The sequence below is a fragment of the Thunnus thynnus genome, chromosome 21 (assembly GCF_963924715.1).
Source record: "Thunnus thynnus chromosome 21, fThuThy2.1, whole genome shotgun sequence".
Lineage (NCBI taxonomy): Eukaryota > Metazoa > Chordata > Actinopteri > Scombriformes > Scombridae > Thunnus > Thunnus thynnus.
Genome location: NC_089537.1, coordinates 12,031,808 through 12,047,230, shown reverse-complemented (window position 1 = coordinate 12,047,230; position 15,423 = coordinate 12,031,808). Strand labels below are relative to the sequence as shown.

Here is a 15,423-nt window from a genome sequence, read left to right as displayed (position 1 = left end):
GACTACCACCACAAACATATGGCTGGAGATCCCAGACAAGAAGGAAATGTCGGGCCAGTGACTGCATATAGCTCACATGTGGCCATCATTAAGAAAATTTGGTTGTCGTTAAAAGTCTTTTGGTGGATGTTGCAAGAATTTTTTGGTTTTCTTTGATTCTGGCTACATCAAAAAGGTTTTACCCCTTACTGTCATATTGGCACTTGAGTCTTTTTTGCTAATAGAGGTCCAGTCCCTTTGGTCTTTGCTTGAAAACATCCATTAAGACATCCTGAGGAATTTTCCATCCTCTGGGGTTGCAGCTTGGGAGGTCAGAAGATCAGGATTTCTACTTAAAGTGGTATTCGCCCAGTGACCCTTTAACTGCGGGCTGCATTTGCAGACATGCTGGTTGTAAGCAAAGTACATCCACCCAGAATGCATCTAGAAAGCCATATATTTCCTGAGATTGTGAGAAATTACAAGAGTCCTGAGAGGATCCAGCATGCTGTTTAGTCTAAACATGAAGCACTTACGCCACCCTCTGGATAAATTAAGAACTACATGCAAATAGTTAAATTCAGAATAACTGTATGTTAAACACAAATGACTGAGATGCATAGACTTTTTATTTCACAGGTTCCATTTTGCAGTTTGGACAAAACACTGTGGCATTTACAAATTCTCCAGAACCTGAAAAAAAAACAAACACAAAAATCAGGCAACTGATAAATGATGACATAGTCTGAATCAAACAGTTATGAATGAATTAATCACAATCTGGGATTACAATAGACTTTGCGGTCAAACACAGTGATCAAGGTAACAAGAAGCTTACTGAATATATCCAGTCTTGGAAGGAAGACACTCTGGTGAAGACGGTGGGTTTAGACACTTGGTTGCATGCACCAGATGGACCATAGCTGACAATACCATGGACTCTCCATTCTCCATCAGTGAAGCAGTTCAGGGGACCTCCAGAGTCACCCTGGGACAGGTAGCAATAAGAATAGACATTTGTCCTCATTCATACAGCCTTTTCTTCGCCAATGAAAAAAAAATAGGATTTGGAAAAGTCTTTTTATGGAATTTATGGAAAAGAAAAAGTTTTATTGCCAGAAATGAAAGCCAGATTATTATTAAAAAAGCAAAATAAGAATTTGCTTCTGATGTTTTCTTCTTTTAAAAATGTTGCTACATTATAACAAAAAACAAATTCAACAAATTCACATTGTAATTTAGGGTTGAGGCAAACTGGTTTCACAACAACAACAATATCCCATGCATTAGGCAGATACACTTTTTTTTTTCTTTACCTGGCAGCCTGATATGACTCCATCCCCTCCAGCACACACCATGGTTCTCAGAGCAATGCTGCCCCACCACTGAGGCTGGGAGCACACTGAATGCTCCACCACTTTGATGGGAGCCTCCTGTAGGATGTCAGGGACACTTCCTGTGAAAGCTGTGAAAACAGTGAATGCATAAATGTGAACATGTGAGCATGGCATGTGTGGACATACAGAATATGTATTATATGTGTGTGTCTACTCACAGTCCAATAGTCCCCAGCCGGTGATGACACATTCGAAGTCATGAGGCAGCATTTGGTCAGGATAGGGAAATTGGGCATAAGCCACAGCGCCGTTGTCGTACACAGGATTAGCCAGTTTCATCAGAGCAATATCATTTCTATAGAAATGGAAATATTCAAAATTTTATCATGTAGTATAAAAATCCTGGATGTAAAAAATGCTCAGGACTCTGAAATCTATCCCTGATGGCCAATACTGTCAGTAAAATTGTTTTTGAACAGCTTGTCGTTTTTAAATTGGGGCTAAATTAAGAGAAGTGGACTATTACTTTACCCTTTGCCAAGGTCTCCAGTCCAGCTAGGGTGGACAATAACTTTTTCCACATTGAGAAACTGCTCACTGCCGTCATTCTCATACAGGTTATATTCACCCACTGCCACACGGTACATGTTACCATCCATGCTGGTAGGAACAAAAAACAAGAACGCAATATGCTTACTTACAATCATCTGTGCAGAAAACAAGCAATAAGCACATAACAGGATTGCCAAGAATTGTGCATGACTGTTAAGTGTATTTAGTTTGACATTAAGGCAGACTTCCAGATGTTACATGTTCAAATGTAAACATGGGAGGTGTGATATTGATGCCAAAAGCCCCAACCTGAGGATACAGTGAGCAGCAGTCATAATGTAAGAGTGACCAATGAGGGAGCCTCCACAGATGTGGTAGAAGTAACCATCACCGTATGAATCATACTGGAGAGAAATCTGAGGGAAAACACAGACCAAATAAACACAGTTACAGTGGATAGTTTACTATTATTTCAGTATGATGGTCACTAATATGTCTGTGATTGGCAATGAGAAATTTAAAAAAATGCACAACACATTCAATTTTGAACTGCCTGAACATTTTGAACAAAAACGTTGATGGTAATAAAGCCACAATCTTCTCATATTGGACAAAAGTACACCAAAAGTGTTGAATGTTAATTACATTGATACACCTTTTGCACAACTGAATGGCTTGACCAAACTTGGAGAGACTCATTGTGATAATGCATAACCTACTGCACTGTAAGAGTAATTCAAAGAGTTTCGGTTTTACCTGCCATTTCCAGGTTTTGGGTGGAGCATCATGGCCTCCTATGACTCTGTCATTCTGCACACCATAGTTGAAAGATGCCTTAGCACAAATCAACCCTATAGTGTATAAGAATATAGTATAGAAAGAAAGTATGCAATGGTGCAGTGTTCACAAAATCACTTGCAACACTTAAAAAGTAGATTGCAGCATGTTGATACATTTCTTACCAATGCAGGACAGAAAAGCCACAAGCCGAATCATGTTGGAGGACTGAGTACCAACTGAGTACCAAATGCAGTTGGGTTTCATCTATTTATATCATTTTCAGACTGGAAGACCTTCAGGAAGTATTGGGCGTTACCTGCCACTATCAGCAATACATTTGGCTAATATCAGGTCGAACATACACGTCAGGTTATACTGGGGAACAAATTATTCACAGTGTGAGATTTCTTCACAGGAATTTATTTACATCTGTCAAAATCCATATAAAATACTGTAAATTTGAAATATTATTTTACATTTTTATTAATTTAGAAACTTTAGAAACAAGTGCCCTCATTTCTTATCGGCTGATGGGAAAAGAGCAGGTGTAGTCATATTAAAGCAAGGTCATCTAAACCGTCTGGGAAAAGCTCAAATGTCTCAAACACAAATTTTGCTGCAGATAACGGTCATAACAGCCAATGAAAAGAAGAAAACGTCCCACAGCGTGCTACAGTATCAGATGTTATCCAACTCAATATTGAACGAGACAAGACATATTCATATTTCAGTGAAAGATAAATATATTCAGTTAGTGTAGAACAAACATAGAGAACTATATGTACATAATGTGTTTCATTGCCTGTAGAAATATGTGGAGGGAACAGCAGCATTTGATGAAACACAAAACAGTCTATTACAATTGTAAGCACTTTGTAGATAATGAAGTGGTTGGCGAGTGACTAAAACTGCCTGAACATATGCTAATGTCTCTGGCTGGATAAGGGGAAATCAGACGAGGCGAGGCAAGTTTATTTGTATAGCACATTTCAACAACAAGGCAATTCAAAGTGCTTTACATAAAACATTAAAGGCATTAACACAGAGTGCAAAGAAAACCCATTATAAAAGGACATTTAAATGCAATTAAAAATAGTTATTAAAGAGTTAAGAGAATAGAAAATAAAAATAAGCTAAAATAGAATAAGACAGATAAAAAATGTGAGAATAAGAGGAAATGAATCAAAAGCCTCAAATGTGATTTAATCAAAGGCAGCAGCAAACATAAAAGTCTTCAGTCTTGAATTAAAAGAACTGAGAGTTGCAGCAGACCTGAAGTTTTCTGTTGTTCCATATATGTGGAGCATAAAAACTGAACGCTGCTTCTCCATGTTTAGTTTTGACTCTGGGGACAGAAAGCAGACCTGTCACAGACGACCTGTGAGGTTGTAGCAGAAGATCAGGAATGTGTTTTAGTATTTTAAAATCAATTCTTTGACAGACAGGAAGCCAGTGTAAAGATCTAAGAACTGGAGTGATCTGATCCACTTTCTTGGTCTTAGTGAGGACTCGAGCAGCAGCGTTCTGAATCAGCTGCAGCTGTCTGATCGATTTCTTAGGGAGACCTGTGAAGACGCCGTTACAGTAGTTGAGTCTACTGAAGATAAATGCATGGACACGTTTTTCCAAATCCTGCTGAGTCCTTTAATCCTTGATGTATTCTTAAGGTGATAGTAGGCTGACTTTGTAATTGTCTTAATATGGCTGTTGAAATTCAGGTCTGAGTCCGTGACTATGCCAAGGTTTCTGGCTCAGTTTGTGGTTTTTAACATTACTGATCGAAGCTGAACTGACTTTAATGGTTCTTCCTTGGCTTCAAAAGCAATTAACTTCAGTTTTATCTTTGTTTAATTGAAGAAAATTCTGGCACATCCAATCATTGATTTGTTAAATGCACTTACGCAGTGCTTGAATTGGACCATAGTCCCCTGGTGATATGCTTATGTAAATCTGTGTGTCCTCTGCATAATTATGGTAATATATTTTGTTGTTTTCCATAATCTGAGCCTTGGTTGATCAGAGTGATCAGGATGATCAGGATGACCAAGGTGCTTCAGTATGACCTAATAACATAAAATGACATATAAATAGAGACTAACAAACATAATATTCCTAACAGTACAAACTCTTTCAAGATATTCTGAAGAAATTATACACTAATGTTCAGTAGTAGCTGTATCGTATTGCAGCCTAATGTAAAATGCCTACTTTCTTGTGTTTTAGACTAAAATATGGGAGATAATTTACTTTCAAAACATGTTAAAAGAGTAACTGTTACTCTTGTAACATGTTTTGAAAGTAAATGCATTACTTTGCATAATTTGTAACAGCAAACAATTTATGCTAGGTAATGCAGTGGGTTTATTCTCTTGGGGCATATTAACCCAATAGGCAGGTCTCTACTAAATCAGATTAGCAGCATACCGGCTGACTACTAACCAGTTATCTATTTAATGATTTGCTGTAAAAAGAGAAGAAAAACTAATGGAAAAGTTATTAAAAATATATGTGATGAAATGTTGAATTTGTTTGCCTCAGTTGTGCTCCCATTAAGGCTTCAAACTGACAATTATTTTTTTTATGTAAATTTCTTGTTAAATGTCCGTAAAATTTTATTTCATTCATAAGACTATAAAGCTTCTACACTAGCGTTGTCTGTTGCTAGGCAACCGCGTAGAACACCGCTTCAAGGACGGCTAATCGAACACAGGCTGCTCCGTCTCGTCATGGAGCTCAAACTCAGCACAGCTCGATTTTTCTGGCATCTTTGTTTATTAGCTTTGCCTGCAGTCAACCTGGCCGCCTGGGCTGCAGGGTTAGCTAGCTTCAATCAGCCGTGTAGCCTCCAGTAATGACTTCTAACGTTACTCTACCTCAGTGACAGTCAGTCAGTGTTATTCTAACGTAACTGTTAAACGCAATGGGTTTACCGCAGAGCTCGTTTTTGTCGGACGGGGGAACTAACAGTGGATATCATGTCCATGGGGTACGTTGTTGTAGCGTGACTTGACTAGTGTAAGGTTGTATTAATGACAGCGCTCAGTTTCCTCTTTACAGCTCCTTTTTATTGAATGTGGGTTACCCACTTTTAGCTCACTGACTCGTTAACCATTATAGTGCTGAACAGTAGTTATTGTCTCTTTTATCCACGAAGAAAAACAATAGTTGGTCGTTCAGGTTATTCTGTAAATGTAGCTAATTTGTGAAACTGTGGACGCGTCATAATGGTGTCCGCCTATGATGAGGTGGCATTTGGCAAATATCCAAGCTATGTGACAGTCATTATCTAGGAATTACTGCAGAAACTGTATAGTTAGTATAGTTACTAGCGATGATGTTTTGTAACGTTACACAATAACCTATTTATCATTTTAGGAACAGCTGTGCAGGACAATATCTCGCACTGAGGATCCCCTTCCCCAAATTCTTGCTACTGCAATGCCTTGAAGCGACACATGGGGGCGACTGTAGCAATGTACCCTTTCAAATAAACCATACATGTTTTGTTTTATCATATTTCAGGTACAAGAGGACTCCCCTGCTCTGAGAGCAGGACTGGAGCCATTCTTTGACTTCATTCTCTCTATAGGAAATACCAGACTTGTGAGTAGACTCCAATGATGCTCAAGTCAAATGTGGCTTTGGCATGTCCTGTCATCAAATGCAAAAACATTGCACTGAATGTGCATTTCAAATTAAGTAATCTGTTGTTCAGGGTTATGTATTTACAATGAGAGAAATTAATGAATTGACTTGTGAATCAGACAGGTGAGGTGAGGACATAATAAATGGCAATCAGATCAAAAGTGAGACTTGAATTATTGAAGATAAATTTATAAAATGTATCACTAAGTCACTAAGTTTAGTTAAAAATATTAAAGCCAGCTCTGATGGTTTTTAATGAGGAGCACAGCAATGACATGAGCAATGTTTGGTTGATATGCATGAATGAGCTCATGAAGTTAAAGCAGTAGATATTGTAGTAAAAATGTTGTCAACCATGTATATTAAATTTTAAAAAATCATTAACTGCAGGACATAACAAGGACCTGTGATCCCTAGCCAGGTAATTCAGACTTTTTTTTTTTTTTTTTTTAGATCTTTACCTTTTTTTTATATGTAAATCAACTTCAGAAGGTGGCGATCCTTTGGAAACATGCCACCATGAATCCTGAGGTGTTGTTATCATGATTACCTCATATGCTATATATAACCATCTTATCTGTATTTCCTGTATTCCCCTCCCTATTTGCATACATTTGAACTTGCATACAAGTTAATATTAGACCTCAGTAGTCAAATCAAGTGGTTATCCTCCAAAGTTACAATCATTTTAGAGCAAAATGCCCTCTTTGTGTTACTGTCCCTCCACTGCAGCTCAACAAGGAAACACTGATAGAAGGAATTTCATACTGAAAAGACTTCAGCTTTGCCCACTTGATTTGTCATCATAGCAAGTTGCAGTTTTATAAAACATTACATTTATGGTACAACAAAGATTAACATATTAATTTTGGCCTGGTCCTATTAACTAATTTTGGACAATGTAGGTGTACGTTGTGGTGACTTGCTATGGATTTTATTTTGCTTTGATATGCTGTTAAGTGTTTTTTCTAACATGGTTCTATTGTAATGGGCACTTCTGTGCAAACCTTATTTGACAGCCAGTTTTTCTTTCCCCTTAACAACATTTAACCATCAGGTCTGAATCATAGCCTCAGGAGGGAAAGTGGCCTTACAGTCTGCTGCCATAATCTCATTTCATGTTCTTTTACATGCAAGCTGGTTCTCCATGTCTGCACTGTCACAGCTGGATTAGTCCATATTTCTTTGTTTCTCCAGAATAAAGAAAGTGACTTGCTGAAAGACCTTCTAAAGGCCAATGTGGAGAAAGCGGTCAAACTTGAAGTGTACAACTCTAAAACCCAGCGGGTGAGAGAACTGGAGGTGACACCTAGTAACATGTGGGGTGGTCAGGGTCTGCTGGGCGCTAGTGTCCGCTTCTGCAGCTTCGAAGGAGCCAACGAAAACGTGTGGCATGTCTTGGTAAGTCAAGTTGAGTTAGCACAGATAGAAAAGTTAAACAAAAGACAGCTGTAAAAGGATAAAAAATCAAATTAGTGTAACCGTAAGTATTAATTTGCTAACTTGCTAGTGAATCCTAACAATTAAAACATGTTGAGTCATATTTTTGTTGGTATGTATGCGTGTTAGCAGCCAATGAATGGTACCCACTTGAATTTTGAAGAAAATTGAAACTGTTATTGTTGTTCAAAAATTCCCATGTAACAGAGTAAAATCATTTCCAGTTAATTCAAACCATAACTTATCTGTTGCAGACAAAGTATCGTCCTGTTCAAGATTATTTTGTTGAATTTATGTTGTGGTTTTGAAAATAAAATGCTTCAGTGACCATCTTTCCCTTGTTAGGATGTGGAAGCCAATTCCCCTGCAGCGTTGGCCGGCCTTATTGCACATGATGACTTCATTGTGGGAGCTGACCAGGTGTTGCAAGATGTAAGTTTTGTTTTTTTTCTTTCTTTTATTCATTACAAGCTGGTCAAAAAGGCACAGTCATACATGAACAAAGTCTACAACAAAATCTCTCTCATTTTGTGTAACCCATGCAGTCAGAGGATTTCTTTTCTTTGATTGAAGCCAACGAGGGGAAACCTCTGAAGCTGCTGGTGTACAACACACAGAGTGACCATTGCAGAGAGGTAGTGGTGACTCCGAATGGAGCATGGGGAGGGGAGGGAAGGTAGGTATTATATCTTCAAATTGAGGTTGAACCTGATATTATCATGTCACAAGTATATGTACATACACAATAAACATTTATGGTGATGCCCTTGTCTTGTTTATGTTCATTTTTTAGCTTAGGCTGTGGTATCGGCTATGGCTACTTGCACAGGATCCCAACTCGTCCAGTTCAGCCCAACACTGAGACTAAAAGTGTTCTACAAACCACAGTCACTGGCAGCAGTGAAGAGCTGGTTGCAAGTGACACTGAGGTACAGGTTATCACATCCTTTTTTACATGACAGTAGATGTTCTTTGTTAGAATTTTTACTTTAGTTTAGTTGTGTGGATTACTAGTCTGATATACAGTATCTGTTCTCTGTCCTCAGCAACCCTTGGTGACTGCAGGTAGCCCCTCTGGTGTCAACAAAACAGGTTTGAATCAAATTGAAGAAGCTGTGCAGGAGTTGTGTGTAACCTCACCCACACCGCCAGCTATAGACTTTGGTAACCAGAACTCATTTTAGGAGTATTCATTTGTTTTCAGTGTCTCAGTTGTTTTCACACATTTTAAAATGGACATTTGTTCTATGTGAATGGCAGACATTTCCAACATACCTGAGGCACTTACTCCAGACTTGTCAGACATGGTTTCCACCAATGACATGGGCCACAGCTCCATGTTTGCTAATTATGGAGATGACTCTTGTGATCAGTATAGCTTGGGTGAGTACCTCTATAAGTGATTGAATTGTGCAGCTCAAAGGTGCAGTTACGTGTTTTCAATGCCATTCTGCTTATATGAATTATTATGATTATGATTAAAACCAGCTATTTTTAGCACACCTCATAGTTATGGGTTTATTTAATTGCTTAGGCGGTGCGTTTTTTTTCCTATTCCTGAGGAATAAAAATAGTCCACCTAAATGAAGAAAATGGGATTTTTTAAATAACGATGATGTACGTTCCTTTGGATAAAAGCATCTGCTAAATGAAACTGTAAGATTGTAAGATATTAGCAACAATCTAAAATATCAACTGGGTCAGGTTTTGGTATGATTTTGTAATTAAAACATATCAGACTCACAGGTAAAGACTTTATTAAGGACAAACCAGTTGATGGATTTATAAATAGCTGGTGTAAACTTGTCCCACTCTGACTTTCACTGTTTACTACTAGATCTACTATACACTCAATACCAGGGACTGATTGTTTATAACTGTTTTAACTCCCAGGAACACTTATTTCTTACAGATACCTCATCTGCAGACCAAAGACCTTCATCTCCAGAGAAGGAAGAAGAATCCGACCTCCAGGAAACTGTGCAGGGTCATGGTTTAGACCTGATCACCAGCACTTCTCCAAACAGCGAGGGTGGTGATGACATCATTGGCCTCGAAGTCACCACAGAGAATCTGTCTGACACAAGTATCCCAGAGGTGCAAGATACTAATTCTGATCCCTCAAGCTCAGCCCGTATTATGAAGGAAGAAACGCCTGAGAGTGCAGTGACAGAGAGTTAAGAGGACTGCTGCACTGATGCTTAATCAACACTGGTTCGAGCTGACTTGCATAAAAGAACAGGAGATTTAGAACACATTATGATACAGAAAGCTGTAAGTTGCATCACTGGAGCTATTTTTTAATTTCCAAGAGTTTTTATTTATACACAGGTGCCATTGCTGCATGCTCAATTGCACATTTAAGAAGATTTTATGTTGATCGGAAAGACCAGAAAGGCAGATGCAATATGAATGTACTCCATATTTTACGCATACTGCATTCAGCATCAAACAGGATGAAGCCTTAGTTGAGTCTTAGCTGCTGTTATTTATCAATGTCATCCTGGTTTGCACTAAAAAGCCAAAGGTTAATAATATTTCTTGTTGCCCTTACCATCATCACCTTATAAATTGTATGAAACACTTTAGAAAAAGAATGCTTAAGCTGGAATTCACGCAGATCCATCATGTGGTTTTTATATTTTGGAATTTGGGCTTTATGTTTTTATTTTCATGTAGGTTGAGTTTGAGGTAAATATATATGTAGGGGAAAAAAAGATTCTTTTAAATCTCAGGCATTTACTGTTAAGCCTCTTTGCCTTATGTCTCATTTGAAATTTCCTTTCATATGTGTGGGTTGAGTTTCGGTTGTTGTAAATGAGCAGCATGTTGTGAACATGTTTGATGCAGCTCTTAATGTTTTCTGTTTCTCTTCTTGACAAAGTTTTAAGTTGAATTAGGTTCCTGATTTTTATGGATGGACAAAAATATTCAAATATTTATTAAAAAAGAAGCTACTCAAGATAAAGCTGCAGCAGTCTAATTAATGTCTATTTGGATTTTATATAAGCAAAAGTTTCATTGTTTTCTGTATTTTAACCACCAAAGTGACACACAGACAATATAACATACATATATACCCGTTATAAATGAAAACACCTAATACAGTAAATGTTGATATCAAGATCAGGCATTTATACGGGAGTGACTTCATGTTTTGAGCCAGCAGGTGTCAGCAAACACCTCATTATAGCTCGTAACGTTGAAAGCTTGAGTTTTCTGCCACTGCAGCTTCAGAAAATGCTGCCAGATTAGATGCCCTGTTTCAAATTTACATTAATGAATTAAATGTTTCTGCACAATGTTTAAACAAAAATCACATCTCCTATTTCAACTGTTATGTACAATAATAGGATAAGTGATGTCTTGTTTGCTCCAGCAGAAAAGGAGCCAGCTTGATTTAGAGGGGTATGAAAAACTTAACAACACAGACACCTCTAAGACCTGGTGACATGATGCATCATTTCTACCTTTCATATGACATAATGCTGCATATGTTGTGCCAGAAAAACCCATCTTCAAAATTAAATTAGGAGCAAAAAAAAAGGGGGCATCAAACATTAAATCATAGATATTCTGTATATTGTATAATGTAAAATTGATTATTTTTTTGGTCATTATGTAGGGACCAATTTTTGCTTATTATTTTTTTTTGGCTGATTAATCCCATCCCTAAAGATCTTTATGTTCTGATTAATGGGCTGTACAGAGCACCAACCATTAATGATAATGCTTTTCTCCTCTCGATTTCTCATTTAAAAAAAAAAAATCTATTCTAAATCAGAATGACTAAATACTAAAGAGACGTGGAAAAAAAAGCAAGGAAGCTACAGTAGTGAGATGTAGCAGAGGGGGAATATGCCTCAATTATTTACCAGGGCACTCCTCAGTTGGAGGGGGGGATGGGCATTAAGGGAAAGAAAAGACTGTATGGGGGAAGAAAGAGGAGAGGGAGATGGATTTGTCTTTATCCACTAGAGAGTGGTGTCCTTAAGGACGTTTTCCTCTGGCACACCTGTGTATGTGTGTGTGCGTGTGTGTGTGTATTAAATAAGGATTATGTTTCTAAGCCAAATAAGGAGTAGCTCAGTAGCTTTGGCTCTGCCTACACGCTGAAATGTAATGATGTTGAAATTTCAGTAATGTAAAGCTTGTCTTAAGTAGCGAGTTAGATTTATATTTTTCTACTCAGGGTGATTACACCGTTTCATTGCCTCCATGTTAGGATTTGCAACATGAAGATAACATTATTTGAAGAAGCTGCCCGAGGCAAAAAGCCAGCAGCTGCGTGCCAGGAGGAGCCAAGAGGTGAAGTGTAAAGGGGGCCACCTCTGGAGGAACATGCCTTGCCTTCGTTTTCTCCTTTTTTCTGAGACTGTTTCAAAGGACACTGTGACGCAGCTGAACCCGCTTGTCAGCTTAGCTTTATCTCAAGCCCTGAGAGGCTCGGCTCACAGGCACCAGCATAGTGCCCGTTGCCTTAGCCTGTCGTTGCAGCATGACAAATTGTGAAATAGAATAAGTACAGAGAAAGAGAGACGGGGGTGGGGGGGGGGAGACATGGATGATGGGAGAGAATGAAATACTGTAGGTATAGAGATAAGGCTGGAGAGAGCATTGAAAACTGAGCGAGTAATTGCTTAGATGACAGTGGTCACACATCTCCAAATAAAACTGCATCTTGCTCTTTTTAACCCTTTTTTTTATGTGAATTTGCAGTGGTTGACTCTATGTAGCTGGAAAAGACTTAAATCAGCATGTGCGGATGCTGAAGCGACATGTTTAGTGACATGTTTATGGCATGTATGAGTGAGAAAAAATGCTACAAACAGTCACATAACTGTTCACGTGTGGGTGCAAAAATCCCCAAGACACTCACAGACTTCTATTTTCAGTTTTTGTCGCCTTCCCACCCTAATCACAGATACATCGGTGCGATGCAACCTATATTTGGAAGAGCTGGGAGCTTTATTTGCATACAAGCACCATGCAGTTTTCTTCACACTGTGCACACTAGAGCCTGGGAATAATCTCAGTAAGTGCCCGTCTGTGTTAGACCACCAATGTACAGGCCGTAATTACATTCATTCATGCAAGAGGACTGTCACTCTGAGGGGCCTGAATTCATTAGGAAGTTGTTTTCATCTCCTGTTTGCTTCTGTTTGAACAGAAGACAGTCATTTGCTTCTAGTAAATACTGCACGTTTTCATCAATTTTCTCTTAAATTACACATCTAAACATGCATTAACCTTTATGACTAAGTAGTTTACAGTGCACAGAGCCAATATGTTGTGCTGCCTTGGTTAGCCTACAATGTGTAGCTTTGATATGTGCAGTGTGTAAGCAAACCAAATAAGAAGCAGCACTGTTGGTTAAAAATGCAACAAGTCCTCATACCTAAATGATAAAATAGGTTGTCATTGTCTTCCCAAACAACATCCTGTGACAAAATATGATTCATATGAACATTTTCTTCTTATTATTTTTAGGTTTTTTTTATACCTTTATTAGATAACTGACAGAAAACAGATGACAGGAAATGTGGGGCAAGAGAGAGCTGGTGAATGACTTCAAAGGTCCCTGGCTGGACAGCGGTAGACGGACATTGATTACGTTTGGGCAACTAAAGCTACTTGGGTAAAAATTGTGGTTGTGGTTAAATGAAAACCAATGCTGACTGTTTGTAGGAGATGCAATGTGAACCATAGGAATAGTTCAACATTCTGTGAAATACACTTAAATCCACTTGGTTTGGATCTTCTCATCCAACTCACAAGAAAGAGAAAAGGATCCTGAACTATTCCTATAAGGTAAGAAAGGCTCCTGGTCATAGTTAAAAGACACATATGCTGACAGGCTATAACAATCACACTGTTTCTGTCTTTGCTTCTGAGAACATTAGTCATTATTACATTATTAGCACGACCACATGAGGTCTCCTGTCACTAGTCACTAATAACACTAATGATGGCTCTGTACTATTCAAGCATCCCAATATATTTAATTACATTTTTTACGACTGTGCTTTTCATGCTGAGACAATTCTTAGCTACGTCCGTGTCTGCGATCTTTGTCACCTCTCTCACTACACAACACTTTCTCTCTATTTCTATTACCAGAAGCGGCTAAGTCGCTTAAAATAAATCTTGTACAATTTGCACCAGTGTCCTGGTGACAAAACAGAAAAAGATAAGGCAAACAGGATGCAGCAGCCAATAGAGGGGTTAAGTAAGAGTGCCCTGCTTTCTTTCCGATACTAATTGCCATTCAGCAGGGGTGAGAAGCTGGCCGCTCAGGACAGCACACATTGTTCTACTGTCAGGATGACCCTGCTGATGTCAAGACTGCACCCATCTGCTACTGTGGCTCCCTCAGAATGACTTCACTCTTGTGATGTATGCCGCCTTTCAGAGTCACTGTACAAGCCAAGGCATGCCATTTATCAACTAGATTGCTTCTTTAATTATCGTCCAATCATGTAATCATCCCTCAGGTGATTTCATTATTTTCTCTCATGTAACTCTTAATATAGGAGTCCAATAACTTTGATATTAAGCCATGAGCTGTTTGCTTATTACAGTTCTTTGTACAATATTATTCAGAGGCAAGATATTTGTTACTCTTACTAGGCTGCTGCTTTCATCATGACACAACAAAAATATGAAAAACAGACATATTTGGCAGCGCACTATATAAAAATGTCAAATATCTGCAACTTCACGGAGTTGGCAGCATTTTTGGCTCTCAATTTTCTCACTTTTTTTTTTGTCTGATGGATCAGGAGGCCCTTTTGTTCTGGTGAGGAGCAGCAGATGAGACAGAGGGATAAGGGTTTGGCTCAGCCTTTCTCAGTGAATGTGAGTGAATGGAGAAACACAACTCGGCACGTTCCCTGCTGTTTTCCTGTGTCTGTGACATATTTGCTGTGACATCTCCACCACTACCCAGGCTTGGTTTTGACCCGATAGGGAGCTGTCTCTCGGAGTTAGCCTCATTTAGCAGTTAACTGTCGCCCCACAGGGCAATGCATGCCTGGCTTTGCTTTGCCCTCCTCAGTCAACATATATATACATGCACACGATATAGCATGCAGTTCACAAAAGGACCCACAAAGCATGAAAAATTGGAATTTTGCAGGATTAGCTTGAATGTCAGAAACACCGGAGAAATGATTTTGTCATCTAGAAAATGTCAGGGTCATTGTTAGGTAAGGCTGTGAAACTAGAGCAGGACATGGTGTCATGTAGGTCTGCAGTTTCCAAACGTTGCAGGTGCAGTGCAGACATTTTGGATCATTTGCATGAAACCCAGTTTTGATTTCAGTGTTCCACAGCACATCCAACCAAAAGAAATCTTGAAATCTAGACAATATGTTCCCAAAAATGTTGTAACCACGGTGGGATCACATCAATTGATACATTGTGGCCCACAGAAAAGCCTGAATACGAGTGTACCAATTTTCCTCCACTCACGAATAAAATCCTCTGTCACACGATTTATTGTCCACTTAAACAAACAGCCCTGCACTTATGTCCAATTGTAGCTGCTTCAATCAGCTTTGCTTCTGCTCTACATTGTGTGTGTGTGTGTGTGTGTGTTCATGAACAGAAGACAGCCTGAATTTGACAACAGAGCATGTGCGTCACTCAGGCTGTCTGTGTGAAGCCAGAATAGTACTGATCTACCTGA

The 15,423-nt window shown here is 38.7% G+C and overlaps 2 protein-coding genes across 3 annotated transcripts; one reads left to right on the top strand and one right to left on the bottom strand.

The window, feature by feature from the left end:
* Nucleotides 1–590: 590 nt before the first annotated feature.
* On the bottom strand, nucleotides 591–2,911 carry LOC137173180 (chymotrypsin-like elastase family member 2A). Its single transcript, XM_067577912.1, has 8 exons — nucleotides 2,831–2,911; nucleotides 2,625–2,719; nucleotides 2,178–2,284; nucleotides 1,848–1,976; nucleotides 1,535–1,671; nucleotides 1,296–1,444; nucleotides 818–967; nucleotides 591–672 (listed from the first exon to the last, which is right to left on the bottom strand). The coding sequence occupies exons 1-8, from the start codon at nucleotides 2,862–2,864 to the stop codon at nucleotides 655–657; spliced, it is 819 nt and encodes a 272-aa protein (XP_067434013.1). The 5' UTR covers nucleotides 2,865–2,911; the 3' UTR covers nucleotides 591–654.
* Nucleotides 2,912–5,414: 2,503 nt separating this feature from the next.
* LOC137173379 (Golgi reassembly-stacking protein 1-like) lies at nucleotides 5,415–10,701 on the top strand. Of its 2 annotated transcripts, none has more exons than XM_067578190.1 (9): nucleotides 5,415–5,634; nucleotides 6,171–6,251; nucleotides 7,491–7,694; nucleotides 8,079–8,165; nucleotides 8,279–8,409; nucleotides 8,527–8,662; nucleotides 8,780–8,825; nucleotides 8,994–9,116; nucleotides 9,646–10,701. In XM_067578190.1, exons 1-9 carry the CDS (start codon nucleotides 5,569–5,571, stop codon nucleotides 9,912–9,914), a joined length of 1,143 nt encoding a protein of 380 aa, XP_067434291.1. In that variant the 5' UTR covers nucleotides 5,415–5,568; the 3' UTR covers nucleotides 9,915–10,701. The 2 variants fall into 2 exon arrangements, with proteins under 2 accessions (XP_067434291.1, XP_067434290.1); XM_067578189.1 differs by having other exon boundaries at nucleotides 8,780–8,897.
* The last annotated feature ends 4,722 nt before the right edge of the window (nucleotides 10,702–15,423 follow it).

Excerpts from the sequence above, each read along its gene's own strand:
- LOC137173180 (XM_067577912.1), bottom strand. The coding sequence starts at position 2,864 with ATGATTCGGCTTGTGGCTTTTCTGTCCTGCATTG. Across the intron at positions 2,720-2,830 it reads GGCTTTTCTGTCCTGCATTG|GGTTGATTTGTGCTAAGGCA; the intron begins GTAAGAAATGTA and ends TATACACTATAG. Across the intron at positions 1,977-2,177 it reads GCTGCTCACTGTATCCTCAG|CATGGATGGTAACATGTACC; the intron begins GTTGGGGCTTTT and ends TGTTCCTACCAG.
- LOC137173379 (XM_067578189.1), top strand. The coding sequence starts at position 5,569 with ATGGGTTTACCGCAGAGCTCGTTTTTGTCGGACGGGGGAACTAACAGT. Across the intron at positions 5,635-6,170 it reads GTGGATATCATGTCCATGGG|GTACAAGAGGACTCCCCTGC; the intron begins GTACGTTGTTGT and ends ATCATATTTCAG. Across the intron at positions 6,252-7,490 it reads CTATAGGAAATACCAGACTT|AATAAAGAAAGTGACTTGCT; the intron begins GTGAGTAGACTC and ends TTGTTTCTCCAG.